This window comes from Abrus precatorius, unplaced genomic scaffold (assembly GCF_003935025.1).
Source record: "Abrus precatorius isolate BTA unplaced genomic scaffold, Abrus_2018 Scaffold2, whole genome shotgun sequence".
In the NCBI taxonomy this organism is placed as follows: domain Eukaryota; kingdom Viridiplantae; phylum Streptophyta; class Magnoliopsida; order Fabales; family Fabaceae; genus Abrus; species Abrus precatorius.
The window spans coordinates 30,654,393-30,675,273 of NW_020874362.1; the positions used below are offsets into that span (position 1 = coordinate 30,654,393).

General features: G+C 31.6%; 1 protein-coding gene across 5 annotated transcripts; it reads right to left on the bottom strand.

Annotated features, from left to right (window-relative positions):
- Nucleotides 1-2,495: 2,495 nt before the first annotated feature.
- Nucleotides 2,496-15,376, bottom strand: LOC113857576 (protein NARROW LEAF 1-like). Of its 5 annotated transcripts, XM_027489615.1 has the most exons (7): nucleotides 14,997-15,295; nucleotides 13,623-14,126; nucleotides 12,638-12,781; nucleotides 10,866-11,106; nucleotides 9,462-9,962; nucleotides 3,221-3,480; nucleotides 2,624-3,123 (listed from the first exon to the last, which is right to left on the bottom strand). In XM_027489615.1, the coding sequence occupies exons 2-7, from the start codon at nucleotides 14,112-14,114 to the stop codon at nucleotides 3,109-3,111; spliced, it is 1,653 nt and encodes a 550-aa protein (XP_027345416.1). In that variant the 5' UTR covers nucleotides 14,115-14,126; nucleotides 14,997-15,295; the 3' UTR covers nucleotides 2,624-3,108. The 5 variants fall into 5 exon arrangements, with proteins under 5 accessions (XP_027345413.1, XP_027345414.1, XP_027345415.1 ...); XM_027489612.1 differs by having other exon boundaries at nucleotides 2,496-3,480; nucleotides 14,997-15,376; XM_027489613.1 differs by having other exon boundaries at nucleotides 2,496-3,480; nucleotides 13,623-14,136.
- Nucleotides 15,377-20,881: the final 5,505 nt, after the last annotated feature.

Here is a 20,881-nt window from a genome sequence, read left to right on the forward strand (position 1 = left end):
CAATTTAGGTCAATCTCTTTATGCAATGTTAGTTATAAGATTATCACTAAACTTATAGCTAATAGGATCAGAAAGGCTCTGCCTCATTTAATTTCCAGTAGCCAAACTAGCTTTGTCCCTAGGAGGCAAGACATTGACAATGTGTTGGTGCTTCAAGAGCTGACCCACTCATTTCATAAACTTAAAAGTAGGAATGGCTATATGATAATAAAGTTGGATCTTGAAAAAGCTTATGATAGTCTGAATTGGTCTTTTATAATTGACACTGCATAAAATTGATCTTAGTTCTATTCTAGTTGAAGTTATTAAGCAACATATTTCCACTTCATCTATGGCTATTAACTAAAATAACATTGTGACTACTCCTTTAAACCTTCTAGGGGTATTAGGTAAGGAAACCCCCTCTCCCACAACAAAATATTAGAATAGAAAAGAGGAGGAATCTTAATTTTTGTTCTTAGAAGTGTGTTTCTCTTTTAGATCTTAAAGTTCTAATATTGTTTATCTTTTTTAGATTTCAATAGTGATTTTTTCTTAACATGTAATTTCAATATTTTCATATATATATATATAATTTTCTTAAAGTTTCTCGTTTAGATTTTAATTGCAAACATTAGTGTGTCTTACAACACAAACCGGTTGTATTCGTTGTTGTTTTACATTATTTTTTAAGTTCTTTAAATTAAATAGCAACACATTGTCTAAGCTTTATTCTTCTAATTTTAATATTCGAAAATCTCCTAAACTCAATTTTCTTCATTTCAATATTTGAATTATTGAAGTTTTATCTTTAAATTTACCTTTTTACATAGAAAAAAAAAATCATTAGTAACTTGAAACAAAATAAATAAAATACTTAATAAAATTCAATTTAAACGCAAGATTATACACTGTCTAATATAACTTAATACATAAATTACACACACTACTATGTTTATTGTAAGTCTTTTCAAACAAACCCCTAGCAGAAGCTCTTGAATCTGTCTATTCTTCCCTCATGTTAAATTGAACGTGAATGACAACTTCTCAACCAATGATCTCAGCATGGGAGTTAGCATAGTCTTAAAGATTCGTCGAGAAGATAACCTTGAGATTTTTCTCATTTCACAAGTACGATACATGCATTATTTTGGCAAAATTGATTGTCCAACAAGGATTATACCATCCTTGAATTTGTAGTTATAAACACGTGATTTACAAGAATAATTGACTAGAGATAATGAATTATTTTGTAATCAACCTTTTTGGTAGAAAAATAAATTTTAACTTTTATCTCCTCTTAATTCTCGTTCAAAAGATTGTTAACTTGTAATTATAAAAAAAAAAAATTCTTATAAAGCTTATAAATTTTTTGAATACCTAGAAACTGACAATTTAAACTAAATGGATTTTTGAAGTATGAAGTGAACCTTGCTAACAAATTAACGATTTTGATTCGAGGTGATGTGAAGCATGAAGTGAACCGGTGAAAAAGTTGACATTAAAGACTCTTAAAACATTTATAACCAACAATGCAATTGAGAGTCAAGTGGGTCTAATTTTATTTTATTTTCAAACAAGAGTTGCTCATCCATACAAACTATATCTTAAGTTTAGTTGAGTGGTCGATTAGGAAAGTTTATCAATAAAAAAAAATTATAACTCATAATTTTTTAAAATTATTTTAATAAATAATTTGATATATCTTTTTAAAATAAATATTTTCAGTTTTTTTATAAAAAAAAAGTTTCATAGTTATAATTATAATATAAGTTATTATAAAATAAAAAAAACATATTAAATAAACATTGTTCATAGCTTTCAGCCTCATTTTACTAAACAGAGTCTAATACCCTCTTAATCTTGTATTTCTCTATTGATAAATTAAGTGTATTAGGCTTCACATTTAAATAATCATAGATATACAATTAATTAAACACTTTAGTTTAATTTCTCAACTAAATTCTTAAATTCACATTTATAAGTTTTTCCAACATGTTTCTAACCACGCTTAGTTTTGCAATCCTTTATTGTAAAGTTGGTAAATCTCGACTTGAAAACTTGCCATGAAGATACCTAAGCTTTTTAAAAACGAATTGTACTAAATGCAAACAAAATACTGAAACAACGATAAAACTGAGTACAACTAAAATTAGATCATGTCCAGCTCAAATTAAAAATGACCTAATCAGCATTGCGAAAATTTGTCTAATATTCTCACCCCATTATGTTAATGAAGTAATTAGTGAATCGTCAAATTATAGCCATTTATCACCTAATCCTTCTTTAATCATTAATAATAGTACAATATTAGGAAAAAGAAAAGTAGAGAGAATAACATTTTACAAAGTTGTGGATTGAGTATATTTGAAATTGCTTATTTCTAGAATAATAAATTTTTTAAATTATTGCGAACAGATAATATAACTAAACGATTATTTCCTCAAAATAAGTCTAAACACACTAAATGAGATCCAAAAAAATCAGGAATAAAAGTTATCAATGCTTACAAATTCAAAAATTAACATGAGAATTTACTCAAAATAATTAGTGACCACAAATTGTCATCCTTCACTGCTCCATCAGAAAATTGCCCTTTACATAAAATCATCAGCTGTTTCAAAATTCACAGTGGAAACTGAAAGTATAAAGATAAAAGATCAATACAAAATAGACTTGAAGCTGCTTAAAAAGGATATATTTCACATTCCGTTAACTTACAATAGCTGCTCCTCTTTCAGGAGTGCTTATGATACAAAGTCTACAAAGTGGTACAAATTGAAGATTCATCCAACACAGTGCAAGCTAAATGTCCTCTATAAAATATTATATAACTCACAAGTGACTAATATCATCACTTTGCCGAAACATGGAAAGGGAAAAAAAAAAAAAAAAAAGAATAAGAATCTCATCCATAAATGAACCTTGTTTATACTTTGCTTTTGAAGCTCTTCCCATACTAGCCATCACATGCTAGAGGCTTTGCGTTTCTAAGCATACAGAACAGCCATGCAAATGAGACGTTCGCTTCAATGAGTCTATATGTTGCATCATCTTACTTCAGTTTTAAACCTACTAGCTACTTCAATTCTTTGATACCAAAAGAAGAATTTGAATGCTTTCTTCTCTTCATTTCAGGCTCGCCTAAATGCAAGGAAACAAAATTATCTTCATCAGGGCCATTCCTAAGTTCAGCTAGACTTTTCAGTTCCAAGTCTTCTTTCACGTAGCTTTGACATACCGGAGATTTGCTTGCATAACTTGGTATGAACTGGTGTTCTACATTGGGAGCTGTTTCCATCTCATTTTTTATATGAAATTCACAAGGCCTTAATGAAGGGTTGACTCTTCGAGAGGGTTCATCTTGAACTTGTGGGATATTCAAGCAAAAAGGCTCAAAGCTCTCTTCAAGCTTTTCTTTTATCGGCACAGTGGGAGAGGATTCTCCAACTGTCGAATCAATTCCAGCTGCAAAGCCATTCCTTTGTTCTTGCACCGCAGCTACAAAAATGACCATGGGAAGGAAAAGTTAGCTGTAAATGATCAACAAAATATCATTCATCAAAAAACTAGGATATTGCCATCATTTCATGTTCCTGCTCCACTTTTAAAAATGGTTTGGCTTGGCATGGAACCCACCAGAGAAGCACAAAGTGGCATATTTCACCACATCTTTTCTCAGTCCGGCCTTGAGATTTAAGTGGCCTAAGGGTCATTCAGCAATAAGAATGAAAATTAGACATATCTTAGGTACCACAATGGATTGGTTATGTTAGTCAAAGGAGCTATAATTTTTGTAATTGTTAGTTAAACATCTACTAGTATGCTGTTAGGTCCCATGAACCTAAGGGGACAAGTCCAGCCCAGCTGTGTCATGGGACCTAACATTGCCACCCCCATCAAGAGAGGCCTTGTCCTCAAACGAAAATACTGCAGAAAAGATTCCTGCAATACCTAGAGCACAGCTCCTACAAGGTTTGCACACCCTTGCCCACTACTAACAGCAGAAAAGCATAACTGCCTCTTCTCTCTTTTCTCTCCCCTTATAAGAAACATTACACGTCAACCTACTCTTCGTAACTAATTTTTCTCTTAATTCCCATTCTGCCCCTTCTTATTTCTCCTACTATAAGTTTTCCAAATCCAAGCCCATGACTCAGCTGGGCTGGAGTTGTCCCCTTAGGTTCATGGGACCTAACATTGCCACCCCCATCAAGAGAGGCCTTGTCCTCGAGGCTAACATCTGGAAATTGAGTGGAAAGTGTGAGAGCATCTTCCCAAGTAGCATCTTCAGCCGACTTCCCTTTCCACTTGATTAGCCAATAAGGAACAACTCTCCCTCTCTTCTGTTTGTATTGAACTGCAAGAATCTTCTCAGGGACAATGTTGGCAGCCACTTCGAGCTCCAACTCAGTTGGCAAGTCATCTGTAGGCTGATAATTTTCCACAGCCTTTTTAAGTTGAGAAATGCGAAAAACAGGGTGGATTCTAGATTGAGGAGGTAGTTTCAGCTGATAGGCCACTGTCCCCACCTGTTTTTCAATCTGGTATGGGCCACAGAACCTAGCAGCCAGCTTAGGATTGATCCTCTGAACAACACTATACTGCCTGTGAGGCTTTAGTTTGAGGAAAACCCAGTCCCCTACCTCAAAACTCTGAAACCTTCTCTTCTTATCAGCAATTCTTGATATGATCTTGGGCCCATTGCAAGCGATATCTCAATTGTCTAAGAGCATCATCCCTATCAATTAATTCTCTTTCAACTGATTCCACTTTGGTTTCTCCTAAAGCATACTGCACCAGAGGAGGTTTCCTACCATACACAGCTTGAAAAGGGCTAACCCCTGTTGTCGCATGAAAAGTGGTGTTGTACCACCATTCTGCCCAATGCAGCCAACAACTCCAAGTCTTTGTTCAGAGCAAAAAAACCGTAAATACGTTTCCAAACATTTGTTAATTATCTCTATTTGTCTATCAGTTTGTCGGTGATATGAGGAATTCATGTGCAACTTGGTGCCATTAAGTTTAAAGAGGTTGATTCCAAAAGTGATTGAGGAATAAAGGATCTCGATCACTGATGATACACTTGGGGATTCCATGGAGTTTAACCACTTCCTTAGTGAAAGAGTAAGCAACTGTCCTAGCTGTGTAGGGGTGTTTAAGTGGAATGAAATGAGCATATTTAGAGAGATGATCAACTACCACCAAAATAGTGTCAAATCCCTTGGACTTTGGTAAAGCAGTAACAAAATCAAGACTTATATCCTCCCAAATTTGTTCAGGAACATCCATTGGCTGAAGTAATCCTGCAGGAGATTGAGCTTGATACTTTTGCCGTTGACAAATGTCACATTCTTTAACAAACTCTTGAACTCTCCTTTTCATCCCACACCAATAAAAACATTCAGCCAGTTGCCTATACGTTCCGAAATACCCTGAATGGCCACCCATTGGAGTGCTATGAAATTCATGGAGTAATGTTGGAATCCAAGTCAATGTTGCAGAGATAACCTATCTGTCATAGTACAATAGAACACCATGATGAAGAGGAAACCCAAGTCTAGAAGACGGGTCTTGCTGTAAGTCCAAAGGCACCTTCTGCACAAATTGGTCTTGCTGGATTCCTTCTTGTATTTTCTCATAATCCAACCCCTCAAGTTTTGAAATTAAAACCTGCAAATCCAGCTCCTCTGTACACCTAGATAATGCATCTGCAGCCTTGTTTTGGAGACCAGGTTTGAAAATCACCTCAAAATCATACCCCAACAATTTTGTAAGCCAACATTGTTGGTCTGGAGTTGTGATTCGCTGGTGCAACAACTGGCTCAAACTTCTCTGATCAGAAAAAACTTTGAAATGTCTTCCAATAAATAAGGTCTCCAGTGCTGAATTGACAAAACTAATGCCATGAGTTCTTTGTGATAGGCAGACAGCTAAATTTCCCTCAGAAAGGGATTTACTAAAATAGGCTAAAGGTCTACCCTCTTGCATCAAAACTGCTCCCAAACCTCTTCCAGCCGCATCACACTCAATAACAAATTCTTTACTAAAATCTGGAAGCCTCAAAACTGGTACTTCTTTAATAATTTGCTTCAACTCATCAAAAGCGACTTGTGCTGCTTTACCCCATTGGAAGCCTCCTTTCTTAGTGAGGTCTGTTAAAGGTTTGGCAATTTTGCCGTAATCATTAATAAACTTCCTATAATACCCTATTAGTCCAAGGAAGCCTCTAACTCCTCTTATAGACTTTGGAATTGGCCAATCTAATACCACCCCGAACTTTCTCAGGATCCATGGCCACTCCTTTTGCAGAAATTATATGGCCGACATACTCTATCTCTTGTCTACCAAATTGACACTTTTTCTGGTTCACCACCAACTCATGGTCATGCAAGCAGTCCAAAACATGCCTCAAATGAAGGATATGAGAGCTCCAATCCGTGCTATATATTAAAATGTTGTCAAAAAATACCAACACAAATCTTCTCAAGCAATGTCTAAATACATCATTCATTAAAGATTGAAAAGTGACTAGTGCATTCATCAACCCAACAGGCATAACTAAATATTCATAATGCCCGTTATAGATCTTAAATGCAATTTTAGGAATGTCTTCTTCTCTAACTCAAATCTGGTGATAACCAGGCTTCAAGTCCAGCTTTGAGAAATAAAAAGCTCCATGCAACTCATCTAATAATTCTTCAATAACAAGAATCGGATACTTGTCTGGAATTGTAGCCTTATTGAGAGCTCTATAGTCAACACACATTCTCCATGTAAGGTTCTTCTTCTTTACCAATATTACTGGACTAGAGTAAACACTGGTGCAAAGTCCTTAGATACAGCTCCAGAAGTTCTCACACATATAGTTACCCCTCGTACATGTCTTGTATAGCCTAAATATATACTAAACGGACTCCTTTCTTTTCTAAATCCTTTCAAAGCACTTCCCTTGGTATTAGATCATATGTCTTTTCCAAGTCAATGAAAAGCATGTGAAAGTCCTTTTTATTGCAGTGATATTTTTCCATCATCTTTCTTTCATAAAAGATATATAGTTTTTGTTGTAAACCTTCCTGGCATAAAACCAAATTCATTTTCTACAATCTTAGTTTCCTTTGCAATCTTAGTTTCCCCCTGATTTCTATGTTTAGTTACCTTTTTCTCATTACTTTATAATTTGATTCATGAGTTCAATCCCTCTATAGTTCGCATAATTTTGGATATCACTCTTGTTCTTGCATATAAGAACAAAAGTGTTCTTCCTCCATTCATTTGACATATTTTTGGATCTCAAAATCTCATTAAAAAGTTTAGTAAATCATTTCAGTCCTTGATTTCCTAAACTTTTCTAAACTTCTATAGGGATATTATTAGGGCCAATCATTTTACCATTCTCTATCCTCTTAAGAACTTTTACTTTCGGACTTGGATCCTACGGTAATATGCCAAATTTATCTTGTTGGCTTGCACTTCTAATTCTATTAAATTTTTACTTGCTTCTTGTTTCTCATTAAAAAGTTTAGAAATATTTCTCTAATCAGTCTTTGATGTCTTGATCCAAAACTAAAATTTTTCCTTCTTCGTCCTTAATACATCTAACTTTGTCCAAATCTTTAAATTTTCTTTCTATACTTTTGATAAGTTTATAATCTTCCTTTCCCCATACTTTGTCCCAATATTTTGATAGAATCCTTCAAAAGCCTTAGAACATGTTTCACTCACTGCTTTTCTTGTCTCATTTCTTGCCTTTTGATACCTTGCCCAATTTTCAACATTATTACATGTATGGAAAGTTTTAAAACACATCTTCTCTCTAATCTTCTCTTGCACACTTTCATTCTACCACCATAATTCTTTCTTTTCACACCTCTAGATTCACTTAAAGTTTCGTGTCAACCAACTACTCTCTTTTACTAATTGTCTCTGAAAGTCCAATAGTTTCTCACCTTTAAATAGCAACCACTTAACTCTTGAAACACTAACTTGTCAAATTCTCTATTTATCAGTCTTAAAATGAACATCAAGGACCAAGACCCTATGTTGTGTAGTAAGACTCCTAGAATCACTTTACAATCCTTGCAAATTCCTTTGTCTAGATTTCTTATCGAGAAAAAACCAATTTTTGACCTTGAAACTCAGCTCTTAAAAAGTGATGAGATGTTCCACCCTCTTCTTAAAACATGTGTTCATAATCTTAAAGTCGTAGGACATTGAGAAATCAAGGATTGATTTTCCTTTCTCATTTACCTCTCCAAAACCAAAACCACCATGAGCTTTGCAAATTGTCTTGCTTCACAGCCAACATGTCCATTAAAGTCTCCACTTATGAAATTTTTTTTAGTTTGTGGGATATCTTGGATCAACCCCTCTAAATCCTTCCAAAACTTTGCTTTCAAATGGACTTTTGAGCCAACTAGTGGAGCATAACACTAATGATACTAATAGTGTCTTGTGCAACCAATAACTTCAAGGACATAATCCTATCTCCAATCTTTTTTATCTCTACTATGTTCTTTTTCCAAGTATTATCCATAATTATAGTTACTCCGTTCTTTTCCTTGACTTTTCCTGTGTACAAGAGTTTGAAACTTGTAATATCGACTTCCTTAGCCTTATTTCCAACCCATTTTATTTCCTGAAGGCACATGATGTTAATCTTTCTATGAATCATAATGTCTACTTCTAATGACTTACCTATCAAAGTACCAATATTCCATGAACCTAACCTAAACATATGTTCCTGGACTAACTTCTTTATCCACATTTATCATGTGAGGACCCTTGCACATTTAAAACTACATCCGAGTGCCAATGCAGCAGCTCTAGCTTAATTGACACTGTACTCGAGCCATATAGTGCATTACTTCCGGGAAATGACCTAGCCCTAGCACAATATAGTCATGTGTAATCCATATAAAATGTTTCAATAGGTTTTACGTTAGTTGCCCATGTCTGTACAGCTTATTCAGAAATACAATCAACCATTGCCTCAATACCCAGCTTATCATCACACTGGAGATTGCTGCTCTCAAATTTAGAACTGAATTTGTGAGCTACATCAGTTAAGTACTAGTTTCCTAATTGATTTGTTGAGATTGGCTGAATTCGGTTTAAATGTTTGTGGTGTTCTCTGTTTCTGTTTGAGTTTGAGTTTGCTACTTGTAATAAGCTCTTAAGCTCAAGGGGAAGCGTTAGAAGATAAAATATTGGGGGCATTAGTAGTGTGATTGGCACATGTACTATTAGTACTGGTGCTTGACCGAATTAATATTAGAAACTGGCGCATTAAGTTATTATATTATGAGTAACATCTTATTGTCAATCTAAAAGTACTTTGCTAGCTGTCATTCTCTTCTTCCTTTCCCAATCTAAACCCTAAACTTTCAAAAATTGTGAAACAATAAAGCACATAATACTGCAGCTTTTTACAACTGATATTAACTGAAGGATGAATTATTAATAACTGAAACTTCACAAACCTTGAAGTGATTCATTTGTCGTAATGAGATCAAGTTCAAGGAGATCAAGAAGTCGGCCAAGATCAACTCCACTGGTCCAATTTTCTGGGGGTTGGCCAACTCTTAGTTTCAAACGACCCCGATTAGCTGTTCCACCCCAGATAATACCAACAGGGCGTGGCTTCTCCCCATTTTTTCCAGTCAAAAGAATGAGGCTTCCACTGTCACCTTCAAGGTCAAATGTCTGCTGGTTCTCACCAACAACAAGAAAATCAGTGAGAAAACAAATCCCTTTCTCGTCATTGTACTCTAGGGCATAGGCCATTATAGTCCCTGTAGTCAAACCAGAACTTCTTCCAACTTTAAGCACTTGTCTTCCAATGAGACTGTTGATCGGAGACTGCAAGTCTATGATGTTTACATCGCCAATTTCACCCACTCCTTTTACAGATGTAATTACATTGTTCATATTGAAATCTTCTGCAAATGGGATGAAGGCACCATCAGCTCGCACAAATGTTTCTGCAACATAACAAAATTGTAAAGTGAAGGTGTAGGTGTGAGGGTTCAGGACCCAACAGAAAATTCTAATCCAAAATCATAATTAACAAAATTAAATGAGATTATCATGATTTGACAAGTCATTTTGGGAAGATAATCAAACAGACTCTTTTCCCATTATAAGAATCACTACTAAAGTGCAAAGTCTCCAAGTATCAGAGGGTGAAAGAATTAGATTTAGAAGATGATGTAGGGAATTGGGATGAAACAATATTCAACATCACATTATAGAAATCACTTATCAAGAAGCATAACCTAGAAAATAAAGAGATATATTCATCACTGTAACAAAAATGAAGGGTGCAAATTTGGATTATTCAGCACAAATTATTTCATGTCAAGTGCTAAAACAGTATAACTCAATGAAATAATTAGCAGAAAAACTCAACATTATATTTGTCTGTAGCTGCAGCAGGATTCCACTTTTCAAGATAATTCCCTAAATAGATAGATCTTTAACTCAACTATAAAACAATAATCACTAAACTTCAGGCCTTAGCCTTCGGATTCCAAAGTTTGAAAACTGACCATTCCCTCAAAATCAATTAAACACGAGTAAACCAACAGGTAGCTTTTGCAGTGAGATACTTCTACTTTCGTATTTCCTCAAAAGTCAAATCAAAACATTTTCAAAAGAAACTTCACTTGATTAACTTGTTGACAAATGCAACAACCCCTAATAGATGCTTCCCATTACTTAAAAAAGAGAACGGCAATAACACCTATTACTCTAACCCTGAAGACAAGAAGTTAGAGACCAAATTTTAAGATGCACAAATAGCTATTGACTGAGAATTTTGCCTATGATTATTGACCACCATAGGTAGAATATTCATGATGTTCCTCAATTAAGAACCACATTACCTGGGTTTGTTCCTGCAAAAATTCCATACCAAAGATCATCAGTAATGAATGATGTTGCTCTCTCAACAGCACCAAGATATACACCAGGTCCAAGGCTGGGTGGTAATGGATGAAACATCTTCTGGTTTGGATAGTCTAAATCAACAGCTACATGGCGGTTTGTTAGAAAACCAACTTCTCGATTTCCTGTTCGGCTTCTGACAATAGCACCTAAGGTTCCATATGTCTCTTGGCTTGCAACCTTCAAGGAGAAGAAATTATAAAGGAAAATGGGGAAAACAAGTACCAAGACATCAGACAGATGCCAGCATTAGACCAAGGTTCAAGGTAAAGAGGAGAAAGAATCAATATGTGAAAAATAAGAACCAATCTAATCAAAGCATCATCTGAAACAATTTTTGAAGTACAAGAAAAATTAGTTTATGTAATATCACTCATTTATCAATTAAACAAAAAAAGTCACCGGTGAATGGCATAGCACAAAAATCAAGCTAAAATGAGACAAACAGGATTATTTGTTTACATCTATGAGTCTATGACTGCTCCACCATTTCATACGGAGAAATTTATCTAAAGAAAAATTTATTTCTGTGATGTAAAACGATTATCTCAGTCCATTAAAAACAAGAAATTCATAACTTTGTTTTAGGTGACTTGATAAGCTACAGATGCACACAACCATGCATAAAAGCTCTGACCTAATCCTAAATTGATAAGGTAAACAAATGTAGGAAAACTTCCATTTTGAATCTGCATTGCAATTTCCAATTCAGCAATCCCATCAGTATTTTTTTAAGACAAATTTACAGGTTACCAGCCACAAGTACTCATCATCACTGCAACGCCTATCTTTCATCATTAACAATAATCACTGTGTCTTCTATCATCCATCATCAATACATGCTCCATATCTATAATAGACCAATAACACTTTCTTAATACTCCATTTTCTATCATAGAACAATTAATTAATCAAAACCTAATATTAAATTTATAATACATATAATATAAATAATTTATTGTCATACCATGATTTGAACTGTTGAATTCCCACACCAACTACATATATAGCCAAAGTTATAAAAGTTAAGGCAATCATCTCCTTACAAACTAGCTTTTATAGTTAACTTAGGCTAAGCCCAAATTCAAGATAGTATTAGAGCTTTTCCAACCTGGCCTCAGTGAATTTTCCAGTGTAATCTACCATTCTAACTGGCCTCCTGAATTTCCTAATACAATTTACCAAGTCCTACAACTTTCCAATATAATAGAAAAGTCATGTAATCTCCACACTCTAGATGTTCAATCCTAGGCATGAGGAAGTGTGTTGAAATCCCACATTGACTGTAGATATAGCCAACGTGGAATTTATGAAGGTTAGGAAAATCCTCTCTATACAAGATAGGTTTCCGGATTGAGTTAGGATCAAACTCAAATTCAAGATAAACCATGAGGAAATGTCAATTTCTTTCGCAAGCTTACAATTATATTAATTGGTACCACATAGAACCCAATATATCTCAAAGAAGTCTTGGTTTTCCACTACAATACAACACATTATCATCTAATTTATCTGGAAAGGAAGAGGTGCTGATACCAAATATATAACTGCATTCCACTCCATAAAAATAAAAAGATGATGATGACCATGCTGGCAAGATGGTATATCTCTTGTTATTATCAAATTAATAAACATTAGTTTCCTTTTATTTGCATTTAGTGTACAGAAAATGTAAAACACAAAAGAAATTGATTCTTCAAAGCAAAAGTACCTGAGAACCAGAGCCAACACAGGAATCACTTCCTCTTAAGCCATCAGCAAGCTCCGTATATAATTGTTCTTTAGGAGTTTGTGCTGGTGCACCATAATAGGAGAACTCCACAACATCCACATCACACCAAACGCCTCCAGGCCCCTGTTTGGAAAATTAAGAGATGACTTCAGCTTCATTAAATAGAAAAGCTTCATTAAAAAATAGAATAACCTTTTGATCTTAAATAATAGTGACATAGTGTCATTGTTTCTTTAAGGTGGTATTTTATGGAAAAAAAATAGATTTTATAATAAGTTAGGATATTACCATAAAGCATTAGTATGTTTCCCATTAATCCATAAAATATGTCTAATCAATTTACCAAAATCCAAAAAGAAAAAGTACAAAAGTGTAGTTTACTAGACTATATTTTATCAGCATTTGCCACCAAAAAACGTTAAAAAAATTATGTTAATGCAACTCAGATTTACATCAACACAGATTAGTATAAGTTAGGGGAGGAAATTGATCAATGTAAAGATATGAGAAATTGTGAGAGAAGTTTACTTTCTCATACTAGCAACTTCTTAATCATTTTCTCATAAGATATCATTGTAGGCCAAAGATAAATAAATGCCATTCACTGTTCACTTCCTTATCATTGGGTCTCCCAAAAATTTCTGAACAACCTGCACCTGTTTTTTATGCTAAATCATAGTTTATTTGCAACTAAACACACTCCTGAACAGTTAATAAGAGTTGTGAAAACTTTTTCCGCATTTTAAAGATTTCCCATGTCTACCATTCTATAGTATTTTTCTTCCAATTTATAAATTGAAATCATAGTGGCAATATATTAACTATATGTAAAGACTAAATACAAAGACAGAAGTAATAGAAACAGAAAGGGTAAATAATCAATAATTCAATTGAAAAGTGTAAGGAGATTCACTAAAGCCATGTAGAAACCTGCAACATAGCCAGAAGAACCAAAATTCCCCACCTCAAGGGCAGCAGGTAGGCACTGAACATGGTTGAGCCATTGCCTGTGAACTTTACGAGCAACGAAGACAAGAATAGCTGGAATATCAGTCAAAACACCTCCTCTAATCCGAAATCCAATTGCAGTGCCAAGACTGAATCGGCGTAAGATCTTGCTATGAAAAGCCCTAATAGTCATCAGTTCAAGCAAGGTAGTAGCTTGCTGTCCTGTTGGCAATCGACCCAAAGTTTCAGGTAGCACACCCTTTTGAAGGTTCCCAAAATAGTTGGCCCTGTCTTCGGCTGCATCATTCCAGCGACTCAACGTAGGCCAAGAAAAGTAGGCAGCATTGCTCTCAGAATGCTGAGCACCTGCTGCAAAAGGTTGCAAGGGTGAAGGGCTGGACAAAGGATTAGGATGAACATAGTAGCTCCTTTCCAAGTCCAGGGCTGACTCCTCCGATTGTGATGATCCAGAATGATGACCTCTTAAGTCCAATCGAGTCTGAGTCATTGGTCAATTTTCCTACATCACACTTACAGTAGCTTACCAAACTTAAATCACTGATGACCCAGATCAACTTAACCAAATCTAAATACTATTTTCTGTTACATTCAAACTACAAATATTTTTCAATTAACTAAACAACTTAAAAATCAAAAAGGAAAATTGTTCAGAGGGCATATTTTTATACAGATTTCTTTACAGACATGTCCAGCAAAAGAAAAAACGTTTTTCTCAATGTAAAATTCATCTACATAAAGTAAAACTAAAACTAACAAGTAAATAACAAAGAGATGGGAAATAGAGATCATTAAGCAAGTTGTTCAATTGCAAAGTCCAGCCCAATTCTAGAAATTTACCATAGGAGGACATGAAATAAATGCTATCAAATATAATGGTACTCTAGATTAACATACGAATTATCAACACCACTCTGAGCACAAAAGATTAAAAAAAATAGAACTAACATCTCCCTGAATCCAATTTCATAACAAATGCTCAATTGACACACACAAAGTAAAGCATAAGAAGAAAAAGTAGGAAATTTACGAATCGTGATGCAGTGTACACTATAGAATCCCGAATCTTCACACGCACTAACAGCTTAAAAATCTGAAGCTTAGCAGAAGCTAGATGCTTTTATCAGAAGAGAGAGTAAGAAAGACGAAAATCCAAACAAAATACAGCCATTTCAGCAAATGGGTAACCAAATAATGGAACAATGGACATACACTGTGCAAGAGAGAACGACAAAAGACCCATCTCGGGCCAAAAAAAAAAAAAACAGTTTTTTTTTTAGCTGAGGCACAATCAGTAGAAAACAAGACGCAACCCCATTAAAAGGGGTTGTGCAAAGATACAATCTTGAAGGCTGGGTCAGTTAAAACTCACCGATCAGCAATGCTGAAGCAATGGAAATGGACTCCAAACAGAGGAGCTTGAAGGTTTTCATGCCCTAGTACATGTAAATTCTATGCCAATCATCCATCAGATTAAGATTTCAGAAGAAGGGTATCACTTGTTCACAGCAAAGTTCAATCGGGTGCATTAGAATAGTGAGTATCACTACTCACTCAGCTATGCCTCCTAAGCTTCCCTTTCTTGCTTTGCCTCAACTTCGTTGTGTTGTGTTCGGGAGTGTATGAGTGAGTATTGAGAGAGAGAGAGAGAGAGAATAGTGATGATGATGAAAGAGCGCTAGCTAGCTATACTTGTGGATTGTCGAAAAGCATTAATATATCAGTATGTAGTGTCTACTCCCAATCTACAATGTTACATGGCAATACGAAAAACAATTTATTAATATTCTGTATTTCTAAAGCATCCTCAATACCCAAAAAATAGTAAAAAAAAATTTATGAAAAATTATAATATTTAAAATAATTAACATATTTTATTATTTTAAATAAAAAAAATTTATAAATTTTTATTATATGTCATTAGATATATATATATGTATGAAATAGCTTTTAGCCTTTTTTATGTTGTTTTTACGTCATTTTTTTCATATATTTGCCCTTTTTTGAAGGTGTGGAGATTCTATTCCTGTCACAGCTTGCAATTATGAGTGGGGGAATTTGAATGGAGGAGACATGGGCACCCAGGCAATAGGGAAAATAATATACATTTCTTAGATACAGATGATATTTATTGATTTATTTACGTGGGTGGGGTTTAGGGGGCCATCCCTGTTTGCTCCCCAAAAGTTGCACACCCTTTCAATCTAATAATTCATTTCCCACCTATCTATAATACTAAGCCTACCCAAACCCAAAAAGGAAACCAAACCTGGTGCCCTTATTTTTTTTGTCTACTCCACTTGCTTCTTTGGTCACATGCTGCTATTTATTTTAAATTTTTTTTCTTCCTTAATTTTCATTTCTTGTTTCTTTGGTTATATTTTGTTCCTTTTTTTTCTTGTAATTGGAGTTATTATCACTGAAAATAAGTAAAATGATAACAAAATGATTGGCCTGTACCAAACTACTTTAAGAATTCGTAGGCATGATCTTAGCTTTTTGTGCAATCGTTCATCCAGTGTTCTTGAGAACTAGCACATTTTTATTCTTGCATAATCTCCAATTTTAAATGATACCAAGCTACAGAAAATATATCCTAAACCCTAAACATGATTTTAGGATTTTAAATGACAAGACAAACAAATTATCCTACTTTTCATCCATCAAAGGAATTCCTCCCTTCAATGGTTTTTTTTTTTTTCTAGCAGACAGGCAATGAAATATTATGAAGTGCTCAAGAGAGAAACAATACATGTTGCCTCATGTGCTTATTATAATAAATAAATATATGATTTATTAATATTAATAAAAATAGTTGTATATTATAAATATATATCATTTCTTAAAAAATATATATATAATGTTATTATATATTAAATAAATAAATGTATTTATTTTTCAGAAATAAAATGTGAGTATTGTAATAACAAAAATTTTATAATAAATAAAAAGTATATAAAGAATTTATCAATTAATGTATTTTTAAAAATATTTTTATATTTAAGATAAAAATAATTATTACTATTTTTTAAAATAATATTAAATTAAGCTCATACACAGTAATACGGAAAAGTTTTGAAAAAAAACCACAACTTCCTAATTTTCATAAGTTAATATGTGTTTGAATTAGTTATAAAAAAATGACCATTTCAATAATTAAATATGTATATAATTAATTATATAAAATAATTTTTATGTCTAGATATGTTAAGTAAAAAATAATGTAATCTTTAGATTGTGTAAAAAACTTGCTTTTTTTAATAAAATTATAAAAAAATATAAAATTATTATAATAGTTGATTTTATATTTAAAATAATTATTTATTAAAGATAAAATCAGAAAAAAATTAACTGAAATTAATTTTAACTTTTAATCATAATTTCAAAATTTTATTTATCTTAAATAAAGTATTTCATAAAAAAATCAAAAACTATAAAATCAATCTATAACGAATATAAAACAAAATTAAATAGTATCATTTACAGTTTTCTCTTACATAGGAAAAAAAAAATCATTTCAAACATGATCTTAGGACCCATTTGTTTGAGCTTTTAAAAAATGATTTTAAATTGTATCAAAAAGTGATTTATATTTTTCTGATTTTATAAAAAGCAGAACTTACATCTTGGTTGTTTACAATTATAAAAATACTTTTATTTTAAAAATTAGTTATAATTTCAGCAGTTTTTGAAAAATATTATAAATATCTTTTCAAAATAATAAAAAATATATTTTTCCATATTTTAATATTTTTCAAAAACTTAAATATACACTAAAGTCCTTCAAAATATTTTTTTTTCAAACTAAAAGAAATCTATATATAAAAAAGGGAATTCTTTCCTCAAATTATTGGTCCATCACTAGTTTCAAAATCCATCACCCTCCATTTCCAATATCTGCTTCCATCTTAAAAAAGTTTAAAATTTTCATTAAAATATAATAATAATAATAATAATAATAATATGAATAAGAATATAAAATTATTTAAATAATGAATATTAAAACAATTAAAATATCAAAATCTCATCTTTTTGTATAACGAACATTATATATTGTAAAACCTAACAACCAGATTATGATTCTCTCCTGTAGTATGACTCTCATGTTCTATATTTGTGCATTTTCACTTAAACAATTATGTTTAAGCGAAAATATAAAAATACAGGCACATAAGGGTCATGTTCGCTCTAAAAAATGAGAATAACAACTATCAGCACAACTTTATCTTTAGCGTCTCAACTTTACCTTGGATAGTGGTGAAGACAATCTAAGCTAAACAATAGATATTCTCACTTCTCTTCTATTTTTCTCTATCTATTTTTTAACTATTTTCTCCTCTTCTTTTTATCATGATAACTAATAATACTTTATAAATAACTAAACATTGATAATTAAATTTAAACTCATGAGTACTTATCAAAATTTAACTTAATTTTGATGAAAAATTATTTTTTTATTGTGTTCTGTTTTTTTTATTTGGCAAAAATCAAGAAAGGGGTGGAATATTTTTAACAACATTAAAAAATAAATTTAATTTTTAAAAATTTTGAGGTGAACAGAATAAACAGATTACTCTAGCAGGCTCTATTTAGACGCGGGATACAAATAAAATAAAAATAGAGTAAAAAATTATTATTTGAATAATTAAAATAAGAAAAATAAAATAAACTATATTTACTTATTTAGATAAATAATAAGATGTTAAAATATATTTGCTTATCAAGGTCTCCCTCCTCCTACCAAATCTCCTTATTTTGGGGACATTCATTTTTTTCTATCTAAATTTTTTTTTTCTTTCTCTTATCTAAATATCTAATTTTTTTCTTATTTTTTCTTTTTTTCTCCCATTTCAATAAAAGACTTTAAATAAATATAAAAGATAAGAATGTTATTTATTTAATTTTAAAATATTCTGTATATGTTTTTATATTATTTAAATTAAAATGTATTTAACACATAATTTATTTGAAAATATATAGATGATATAAATTAAAAAATATAAATAAAAATTTGTAAAAAAGTTACTCAAATTTAAATTTACTTTCTTGTCCAAGCTTTTAGATCATTACGTACTCAATTGATGGAGACATGCAAAGGAAAGTAACTTGCGGGTTGCTGCTACGGTGCCTTAAATCTTTACGGAACTACGCGTAACTCGAAAAATATGACATTTAAACTACCGTATCAATCTAGTATTTTATTTTAGATTTTAAAATATTATATTACTCCTGATTTACGAGACTTTTTAACCAAAGTAATATATAAAAAAAATAAAAATACTGAAATAAACATGTTCTAAAAATATTTATTAAAGTAGAATGATTTACTGTTTATGTACAGAATTCATTTTTGAAGACGAATTCTGGTCTTCGAAATTGTGTCTGTACAGTAGATTTCTAAATAGAATTCGATTTTGGGGCAACCGAATTCTATACATAATTTGCATTTTTGTTTTTATATATAATAAAAAAATATTATCTAATATTTATGTTTATATAATTATATATTGTTAAATTTAATAATAAAAATAGTTTTAAATAATAAAATAAAATATATTATTTGAATTCTATTTTTATTTTTATATTATGTGAAAATAAATATTTATATTATGTTAATTTGTGTGACAAATGCATCCTCTCATTTTGTAAATTACTTTTAATATGCTGCGAGTTCACTTCTGAGAGCGGTCCAATTTTGAATCGCTCTCCAAAGTTGACTTCTGAGAGCGGTTGAAAAAAACTCGCTCTCTAAAGTTGACTTCTAAGAGCGGTTAAATACGAACGACTTGTGAGAGCGGTTGGTTTTGAACCACTCTCCAAAGTTGACTTCTGAGAGCGGTTGAAAAAACCCCGCTCTCCAAAGTCGACTTCTAAGAGCGGTTAAATAAGAACGACTTGTGAGAGCGGTTGGTTTTGAACCGCTCTCCAAATCCTCCAGCTAAACTCATTCCAACCTTCATGCGTGTACGAATCCATGTTTATATAATTTATATATTGTCAAATTTAATAATAAAAAGATTGTTTTAAAAAGAATAAAATAAAATTTATTATTTGAATTATATTTTTATTTTTATATTATATGAAAATAAATATTTATATTATGTTAATTTGTGTGAAATAATAATTATATATTTATATTATGTGAAATAATAAAGAATATTTGGCATATATTTATTTGAATATGTAAATGATAAAATATTTTTGAATTATTATTTTATTAAATTAAAAAATATGTATATAAGATAAATAAAAATAATAAAGAATATGATGTAGAAATTTAAAAGTATATTTAAAAGAAGAACAAAAAGCTAACTTAACTGGACGTTATATTAATAAATGTCATAATTTTACTTCCCACACTCCAGCCCTTTTAAACACTTTCACATATTAATATTAAAATTTCTCATGTTGCATTTTAAATGAAATACTTATTCAAAATAATATTATCATATTAATATTCATAATTCATATTAAAATGATTTTGGAGAGTGGTTCGTATTTAACCGCTCTTAGAAGTCAACTTTGGAGAGCGGTTCGTATTTAACATCTCTTAGAAGTCGACTTTGGAGAGCGGGTTTTTTTCAACCGCTCTCAGAAGTCGACTTTGGAGAGCGATTCAAAATTGGACTGCTCTCAAAAGTGAACTCGCAGCATATTAAAAGTAATTTACAAAATGAGAGGATGCATTTGTCACACAAATTAACATAATATAAAAATAAAAATAGAATTCAAATAATATATTTTATTTTATTATTTAAAACTATTTTTATTATTAAATTTAACAATATATAATTATATAAACATAAATATTAGATAATATTTTTTTATTATATACAAAAACAAAAATACAAATTATGTATGGAATTCGGTTGCCCCAAAACCGAATTCCATTTGAAAATCTACTGTACGGACACAAATTCAAATACCAGAATTCAATTTTTGAGAAGACGAATTATGTACGTAAACAGTAAATCGGTCTACTTTGGTAAATATTTTTGGGACAGGTCTATTTCAGTATTTTTATTTTTTTTATATATTATTTTGGTTAAAAAGTTGATTTACGAGGTTAGTATTTATTTTAGTTTTTTATTATAAAATATTAATAAAAAATAATATCAAAAATAAAAAAAAATATTGATAATTACTAAAGAGTTTTAAAAATTTAGATAAAAATAACCAAATCATAAATCTTAAACACCAACTTAAGTTTTTACATAATAAAAAAAATACGTGTACTCTTAACTATATTTTTTAAAT

What these genes read in the sequence shown, in the direction of transcription:
- LOC113857576 (XM_027489612.1), bottom strand. Translation starts at nt 14,114, where the DNA reads ATGACTCAGACTCGATTGGACTTAAGAGGTCATCATTCTGGATCATCA. An exon ending in GCCTACCTGCTGCCCTTGAG is followed by an intron (nt 12,782 to 13,622) that starts GTGGGGAATTTT and finishes TTTTCCAAACAG; the next exon opens with GGGCCTGGAGGCGTTTGGTG. An exon ending in TTTTGCAGGAACAAACCCAG is followed by an intron (nt 9,963 to 10,865) that starts GTAATGTGGTTC and finishes GTTATGTTGCAG; the next exon opens with AAACATTTGTGCGAGCTGAT.